This window comes from Pteropus medius, unplaced genomic scaffold, assembly GCF_902729225.1.
Source record: "Pteropus medius unplaced genomic scaffold, Ma_sr-lr_union100, whole genome shotgun sequence".
In the NCBI taxonomy this organism is placed as follows: Eukaryota; Metazoa; Chordata; class Mammalia; order Chiroptera; family Pteropodidae; genus Pteropus; species Pteropus medius.
The window spans coordinates 2,289,884-2,298,686 of record NW_024354504.1 but is presented as its reverse complement, the minus strand read 5'-3'; the positions used below and the strand labels follow the sequence as shown (position 1 = coordinate 2,298,686).

Sequence of the window (8,803 nt, the reverse complement as noted above, 5' to 3'; positions counted from 1 at the left end):
CACAAAATGAGAAACTTTTTAAACTATGTGCCTTTTTTTCTTTTTTTGCTAAAAATCGAGAATCCAGTTTTAAATCTTCCATCTGGGGCTCCATCCACATCACAGCGTATGAGATACATAAAGTCCTACTATAGTACAGTACATATACAATCTTTCAACTAAGATAACAGCTCTGAGGTCTATATCACCATTTTCAATAAATCTTTACCTACAAATATTGAACAAATCTCTACTATAGCTGTACAAAAAAAAAGTTTGCTTTTTTTCTTTAACCACAAGGCCTTTAGATGCAAGGATTATTTTAAAATTTTAATCCTCTGAAACCAGGACATAACGTACCAACATACTTGCATGCTAAAAAAAACAGGAAAAAAAGAAATCGAAAGGGAAGAAGTGCCTGAAAGTCTTACTGGAAAAACACAGCAAGAATGTTCCCTTTTCACTGTACAAAAATACGCCTGAAAATATATTAATTTTTAAAAAAGACTGAGGTCTGTTATGTATCAAAAATGTTTTTCAATACCTTTTGTAATGAGGTCTAGGCTGTCTGGTATTCAATCAAGGAGGTATAAGGGAACGAGTTACAAAAAAAAAGTTGGCAAGTAGAAATCACATTTGTAAAACCATAAACAATTTGATCTGAAAAGTAAACTCTGATCTTAAGTCAGTTCACAGTTTTTTTTTTTGTAAGCGTTTGTACAGTCTGCATTTTTATTTCAAGCTCCCTGCAGTTTTGTTAAGAATCGGATGCATAGAAGACATCAGTTTTCTCCCTCCAAAAAAAATAAAATAAAATAAAAAAGTTGCCATGGTCCCTTTTCGTTTAGTGTTTGCTTTAAAAAAAAAAATCACCAGTTCTTTAAAATCTCTAAGGAAAAAAAAAAATCTCCAACCAACTCCCTAGCGTAACAGTTGTGCTGCCAAAAGGGCCCTCTGCAGACGTCTTCCAGACTTCAAAGACCAACAAGCTTCCAACCGCGCCTTCCGGGGCGGGTCCTCCTCCCCTCCCCCGCCCCGCCCCCTCCGCCTTTGTTGCAATCACGAATTTCAGGAAAAAGAAATCATTACAAAAACACATTTGGGGGGGGTGGGATCACAACTCAGACTAGGTATACACCTTGAGACACACTATAAAGGAAGGGAGGGATAAAAAAAAAAAAAAAAACAGGAAAAATTTAAAAACTACTCATTTCACTTGAACTCCACCAAAAATTTCATCTTTTCCGATTTCTTTGTGTCACCATATCATATAGACATCAGCATCTTCTCTCCCCTCCACCCCCACCACCACTACCACCACCGACACCACCTCATCATCATCATCATCATCATCATCATCATCATCATCATCACCACCACCACGACTTCCTCCCAAGGACCCCGCTCTGCACCCGCGAGAGAAAGCGCGAGAAGCGGGGCGCCGCTCTCAATACGTGAACACCAGGTCGGAGAAGTTCGCCTCCAGCCAGTCGCCGGCGATCATCTCGCTCAGCTCGGGCGTGCAGTAGTCGGGGAACTCGAAGTGGGACCCCAGGCTGCCCTCGCTGAACGAATCCAAATCTTTATCCACCAGGGACAGGGACAGGTTCCCCGCCGCCGCGCCGCCCCCCAGCTGCTGCTCGCTGGCGCTGTGCGCGCTTTGGGAGAAATTCAAGCTCAGGTCGAACATCAGGTCGTCGGCGTCCTCGCCGCCGCTGCTGCTGCTGCTGCTGCTGCCGCCGCCGCCGCCGCCGCCGCCGCCGGACGAGGCCGAGGACGTGGACACGGAGCGCGAGGACGCGGGCGACAGCGCGGGCTGCGCCAGCGGCGGCGGGTGCTGCTTGGTGATGTTCTTGAAGCTGTAGTAGAGGCGGCTGCCGCCCCCGGCGCCCGAGGTCGCGCCGGCCCGCACCTCGTCGTAGAGGCTGGCGCCCTCGGGGGACTCGGCCGAGCTGCTCAGCGTGGGGCTGGCGGGCACTTTGGCGACGTTGTAGCGTCTCAGCACGGGCGGCGGCTGCTGCCCCGGCGGCTGCAGCAGCTGCTGGTGCGGCGGCTCGTCGTCGTCGTCGTCCGCCTCCTGCTTGATCCGCAGCTGCAGCTCGTCGTCCTCGTCTTCGTCCTCGTCCTCGTCGTCCAGGAACACGCACTTGACCGTCTTGCCCGCGCCGCCGCCGCCGCCGCCGGCCGCGCCGCTCACGCGCAGGCTGCCGAGCACGTAGTCGTCGCCCGCGCCGCCGTAGTCCCCCGGCTGCGCCGCCTTGCCCGCGCCGGCCTTGGCGCCGCCGGCCGCGGGGGCCGCGGGGGCCTTGAGCTTGGCGCACTTCTTGCTGGAGCCCTTGGAGGTCTTGGCGCCGCCCGCGCCCGCGCCGCCCGCCGCGCTCTTCTCGGGGCTCTGGCTGGCGCTGGGCTTGGCGGCCGGGTCCATTTTGGGCTTTTTCCGGGGCCGGTACTTGTAGTCGGGGTAGTCGGCCATGTGCTTGAGCCGCAGCCGCTCGGCCTCCCGGATGAACGGGATCTTCTCGCTGTCCTTCAGCATTTTCCAGCGCTTGCCCAGCCTCTTGGAGATCTCGGCGTTGTGCATGTCGGGAGACTGCTCCATGATCTTCCGGCGCTCGATCTTGGACCACACCATGAACGCGTTCATCGGCCGCTTGATGTGGCCCGACGCCGTCTTGCACCAGTCCGGGTCGCTCTCGTCCAGGGCCACCGGGCTGCAAGCCATGAATTCGCCCTCCTCCGTGTCCAGCGCCTCCCGGGGCAGGTTGCTCTCCGCTTCCAAGCTCTCCGCCTGCTGCACCATGATCCGCTGCGGGGCTGGGCGCTCCAACCCGGGCCGCTCGGTCTCGTGCGGAGGTGCCCCTCCCCCTCTCGCCCCTCCACCTTCCCGGGCAAGTTGCAAAGTCCTCGGCACCCCGCGGCCGCGGCTCCCCCCCTCCCCCCGCCCCCCCTTCCAGGCTGCACACAGCGGCTGCGGCGGCCCGCGCGCGGGGAGCTGCGGCCGCGACCGGAGAGGCGGCGGCGGCCGGCGGCGGTGGTCGAGGCAGCCCGGGACCCTTGTCTCCCGCTCGTGGCTCCCGCCGCAAGCGCCGGACCCCGAGCACTCCCAGGCGCGCGCGCGCTCCTTCTGCAAAAAGTTGAGGGCTCTCTCCCAACTAGTTATCAGGGTGTCATATGGGTGACATCACTCCCCGGGCCAGCCAATGGCTGGCGGCCGGCTCCGCCCTTCTCCCTTTATTAACTCCGCGGCCCCGCCCCCTCCCCCGCCCCCGGGGCTGCTTCGCAAGGATGGGGGGGGTGGGGGGGAGGAGGCCTGTCTAGAAATATGTTATTTTTAAAAAATCCGCGTGTGTGCACAGATGCGCCTCTCCCCGGGACGCTGGGGGGTCGTGCACGGCACTGGGGCGAGCGGGCCCGCCTCGGGCGAACCGGGCTAGCCCGGGCTCCCGCGCGAACTGAGGGCCGAGTACCCGGAGAGGCCCGGCGCCCCTTTGTGCCAGGTCCTCGAGAGGCCCGTCGGTGCGAGCAGCCGGGGGGCGCCTCGCCGTGTGCACACGCGCGGGCGCGCGCACAGCCCGAGATGGCGGGTGCAGCCCGGCCCGCCCCCGGCTGGGCGCAGCTGCTCCCCGGCGCGCCCCCGGCCCGAGCCCGCCAGAGAGCGCGCTGCGCCCCGGGCCGACGGAAGGTGGCGCCTTAACACAGCACCTCCCCGGGGCACGTGGGCTCCTCTTTTTCCTTTTCCCTTTCTCTAAAGCAAAGACATCCATTTAAAGCCCGAGAGGGTTGCTCGCTCCCTCCCCCGTTTGCATTTTTCCTGTTTTGTCCTTTTTCTCCGTTCGCGTCCCCTCCTCGCTGGGATCTGGAGACGCGGCGGTGCGGGTTCGGCCGCACCCCGCTCCGCGCGCGGGACTCCCCGCGCCCCGCCCCGGGCGGAGGCCGGAGTAACGGTCGGTGGCGTGTGACTGCGGCCGGGTCCTCGCGTTCGATCTGGCCACTCCCGAAGCTGGTTCCGAGCCGGGTCCTGGGGCCCGCGAGCTCCAGCACGACCCCCGCCCCCACCCCGCCTCAGCGTCACCTGTCCCCCTCTCCTCCCCTGCCCCTCCCAGGTCCCCTCCCCCAGCTCCCCGTCTCCCTCCCGGTCCTCCCCTCCCCCTTCCCGGTCACCGGCGCCCTCCTGAGCAGTCTCCTCCTGAAATCTAGCAAGGAGCCAGCACGCCTTCGGGGTCATTCGCGTTCTAGCCGAACAGCACGGATCGAAGAACACCAGGCGCATCCCGAGTTTCGAGTCGAAATATTTCCTCGGTCTGCGCAAAGGTGGGGCGGACCTCTCTCGGCGCGTCGCCGGCTGGGTCTCGGAAGGCGGCCCAGGGCCCGGCGGCTCGCTGCGCTGCTTCCAAACACGTTTTTCTTTGTGTCTTTATTTAGTCCCTGTTACCCATCCGCGGATATTCTGGGGGCAATTAGAAGAAAACCGCCCCTGCCTACTCACTGCCTGTCGTCATCCCTGCCTTCGCCACCCCCCCGCCCCCCACCCGCCTCCCCAGCGCTGGGGAGCTGGCAACTTTTAGTAGTTCCTAAGATACTGCCCAGACTATTTTGCAAGACGAGTCGGCTGCTTAAAACTAGAAAAATTACCCAAACCCTCTTTCTTTCACCTACTCCCCCCACCCGCCCCCAAATTACACTGCATGACCCATGCATTGCATTCTTTTTTTCTGAGGATTTTAATAACAAAATGGTTTTCATCCATCATTATTGGGGAAAAAAATTGCCAGATTACTACCCTCCTCCTGATACTCATCATAAAGAAAGACACTGCTTCCATTACTTGTAATTGTAAGGCCCCAAATTCTGGCAATTTATTTTTTTAGGTCCATCGGAACCAGAAGAATTTATAGTCATTTGCAGAGCGTGACCTGAAGGCCGAAGGAATATAAAGCCCAAGGCAGTATGTGAAAATCGCTCTTGCCCGGCAGGCTCTGGCTCTGGGCGCTGACTGAATCTTGTTTTTCTCTCAGCTCAGACACCCTCCAGCTACTGGGGACACCACAGAGAGTGGGGGAGAGTACAGACGACCGTGAATTTACACCCCCTGTCCCCTGCACATGACAGATCCACACTCCGGCTGGAAACAATTGAGCTCAGTTGTGTTATTTTCATGCAAACTATCATGGCACCTAGCATTTTAGACTGAAAAGCACTGGAAGATGTTTGGCAAATCCAATAGCTATTTGCCTTCTTCGCTCTGTAGCAAAAATGGTTGAAGTTTGAATGAGAATTATTTAGGGCTGAAAAAATAATGGGTTTTATTCTCATTGTGCTCCGGTGTTCTTAGCGAAAATATATGTTAACATGTATTCTTTCAAATAATTGAGAAGCATAATTCCTGTTCCGGGAAAGATGGGGTGATTTGTTGAAAAGATGAGAGCTGAAGGGAGGGGGGCGTTGCTTCCTAGTGTGAAGACCAGAGGGAATGGTGTGACTGGATGAGTCTCAGTAAACACGCAGAGAGGGGAGGCGTCACAGCAGGTGTGGGGTTTGCACAGGAATGCACCAGAGCCATCTACCTGCCTCTGGACTGCAGACAAGGGAACAGTTTGCAGACGGGATTAACTAGATTGCTGTTTTGTAAGGTGGAGCCACCAACACATTTCATGCTAGTGAAGTGAGTGAGGACTTGGACTGAGGAAGGGAAAAGAACACTAAATAGCTCATCTGTCTACGTTTTTTTCTTTTTTGCTTCTTAAGGGAAACATTGAAAAGCAATATAACATTTTTGGAAAGAGACATGGGAACACATTTGAGACCCGCAGGCTTCTTGCAGGGAGAGTATTTACTTGTGGAAACCAGACATTTGCATCATCAGCAGTAAGCAGTGATAGGCATTTGAAGCTAACAAACGAAAAATGTGGCCTTCTCCAATGATGCACCTCTTGAAAGTCCAGTTTGGTAAAATGGACATTTATGTGCTATTTTTTAAACCACTGGATGTACACCAGGACCAAACCCATCGGTCATCTTTTTATAGGCAATATGTACTTCATTTTTGTGTGTATATCTATGCACTTGTTTATAAGCAAGATATGCAGTTTCTCTACTAATAACAAACGTTGGATATAGAATGTTCAGAGTTTTAAGATTTGCATTTGATTAGAGCCACAAATGACTATTTTATGATTATTGTTATCTTTTTACCATTGCATCTTTACAAAAAGATGAAATCTAAGGACTATTGTATAAGGGGGTAAGATATTCTACAAATATCTCAAAATTATGATAATAAAATCAGAACAAATATGAAAGGTTCTTTTTTCCTCTGAAGAAACATTTGCTGAGCAGAATACGCCAAACCTATCACGGGGTAAACATTCACTCATGGACCCCGACGCGCCATTTTTAGAAGTATTCTGAGGACGTGCATTTCTCCGTCACCGAGAGGATGCTGCGGAGGGCTCTTTCATGCCCGCGAGGCTCCTCTCCCAGGTGGGCTCCTCTTCATCTGCATCTTCATGTCTCTGCCTCAGACCTGAGTCCTGACTTTGCATCCGAGTATCTTCTGTCTACGGGACAGTCCCCCTCGAATGTCCCTCTGAAGTGGTAATGGCTGTAAATTGACTCACCCCGACACGTGCACGCATGCACACACATGCAGGCATACATGCGTACGTCCGCGCGCACGCGCACACACACACACACACACACCCCCTAGGCATCGCTGCTGCTCTACATTCATTCCCCAGCCCGGTGAAACTTAGAACACATGTTGATTATAAAGAGAAATGAGGGCTCCCCCTCAGAATCTCTACCTCACACACATACCCTGACACATCGAGGTCTCTTCCACGAGGTGACTATTTTTGTCGCAAAGAATCCACAAGGCCCGCGTGATCTACTCCCGTCTGACTCTAAATCTCATCCTGTCCCCTTCTTCTCTCCATGCCTGAGGGTGGTTGCATTTTATTCCGTCCACCTAGAACTTGCTCTTCGCCTGATGCTGGCACACAGAGCTTCTTCATAGCTCTCAGACTTCAGAGGCAATGCTTCCAGGTGCCTCCCGACACCTGCTGCCCCATCCCCAAGGCGGGCCGCCGGTGACTGTCATCGTGCTGCCTGCTTCCTTAGAGCTCACTTCAGCAGCTAAAATCACCTCGATGACATCCTCGCTCATTTATTCTCTGAGTCGCCCAGCCGGAAGTGTGGCCCACGAGTGCACGAGCAGCGGGGCGGTGGAGCGTGGGGCAGGGGCAGCTTTGTACCCATCACGACCTACTACACGCACTATTTACATGCGAAGCAGAAAACAGAATGTCAAAAATCAATACCCTTAGTAAGTGCAGTTGAGGCTATTTTTTATTTCTTGTCTTTAAACACGGTTGGTAAAACCCAAGGAATTGACCTATTGCGATGCCATCGAAGTTGGAAAAACACTGTCTTCAGTGTTGAGAGCTAAGTCTCTGGAATATGCTGCTTGGATTGAAAATTCTGGTGCCAGCGTCTTTGCCTGCCTGCCTGCCTGCCTGTCTCTTTCTCTCTTTCTCTCTGTCTTTCTTTGTCTGGTAAATGTCATCACGTAGTCCTTGACTTTTAATAAATAACAACGAAAAAATTTCCACAAACCTGCTGCTTCCCAAGTTCAGGTCTTGTCACTTTTCTTATGCATGTGAGCTGGGTGTTCATCTTTTTTTTTTTAAGCAGACTTTATTAAGTAGAGTTGCTTTACATTCACAGCCAGCTTGAGCAGAAAGCACAGAGAATTCCCATGTGTTTCCTGTCCCCACATGTTCACAGCCCCCCCCCACTATCTACATCCCCCACCAGAGGGTACGTTCGTTACAGTCGGTGAACTTATACTGTCACATCATTGTCGCCCAAAGTCTGTAGTTTTTATGTGCGTTCACTCTCGGTGACAAATGTATGTCACGTATCCACCATTACAGTATCACACAGACTAGTTACGCTGCCCTAAAGTCTTCCGTGTTCTCTCCTAATAATCATCTTTTCTTTTCTTCACCCCCCGCCCCTGCCAGCACTGACCTGTTCCCTGTCTGCATGGTTTTGCCTCTCCCAGAATGTCATGGAGTTGGAATCATGTGGTACGCAACCTTTTCAGACTGGCTTCTTCCACTTAGTCATACGCGTCTAAGTTTCCTCCACGTCTTTTCCTGGCCTGGGAGCTCATTGCTTTCTAGGACTGAATAATATCCCATTGTCTGGATGGACCAGTTTTTTTATCCATCACCTACTGAAGGGCATCTTGGTTGCTTCTAAGTTTGGGAGATTATGAATAAAGATGCTATAAACATCCATGGGGAGATTTTCGTGTGGACATAAGTTTTCAGTTCCTTGGGATAAATACTAAAGAAGTGGTTGCTGCATCAGATGGTAAGAGTACGTTAAGTTTTGTACAAAACCACCAAGCTGTCCTCCGAAGTGGCCGCGCCCTGCCGCGTCCCCACCGGCCGGGAGGGAGCGTTCCCGCTGCGCCGCGTCCTCACCAGCGTTTGCTGCCGTCAGAGTCGGTTTTGGCCGTTCTCGTGAGTGTGTATCAACTGGTACCTCGTTGTTGCTTTAATGTGCATGTTCCTGACGACGCATGATAGGAAACACCTTTTCATAGGCTTACTTGCTATCTGTACATCTTCTTTGATGAGTCGTCTGTTCAGGTCTTGTGCGCATTTTCTAAAGCAGATTGTTTATTTTTTATTATCGGGTTTTAAGAGCCTTTTGCATATTTCAGATGACAGCCCTTTAACAGGTGTCTTCCCGGTTTGTGGCTTTTCTTCTCATTCACTTGACAGGGCGGTGTCGTTTGAGCGAGTCACTTAGC

At 53.0% G+C, this 8,803-nt stretch overlaps 1 protein-coding gene and 1 long non-coding RNA gene across 2 annotated transcripts; one reads left to right on the top strand and one right to left on the bottom strand.

The window, feature by feature from the left end:
* Positions 1-1,149: 1,149 nt before the first annotated feature.
* SOX11 (SRY-box transcription factor 11) lies at positions 1,150-2,893 on the bottom strand. The gene has a single exon (XM_039855007.1). The coding sequence runs from the start codon at positions 2,777-2,779 to the stop codon at positions 1,427-1,429; it is 1,353 nt and encodes a 450-aa protein (XP_039710941.1). The 5' UTR covers positions 2,780-2,893; the 3' UTR covers positions 1,150-1,426.
* A 1,212-nt stretch (positions 2,894-4,105) lies between these two features.
* LOC120596520 (uncharacterized) lies at positions 4,106-6,278 on the top strand. Its single transcript, XR_005651176.1, has 2 exons — positions 4,106-4,290; positions 4,848-6,278. It is a non-coding gene; the product is annotated as an uncharacterized LOC120596520 (long non-coding RNA).
* The last annotated feature ends 2,525 nt before the right edge of the window (positions 6,279-8,803 follow it).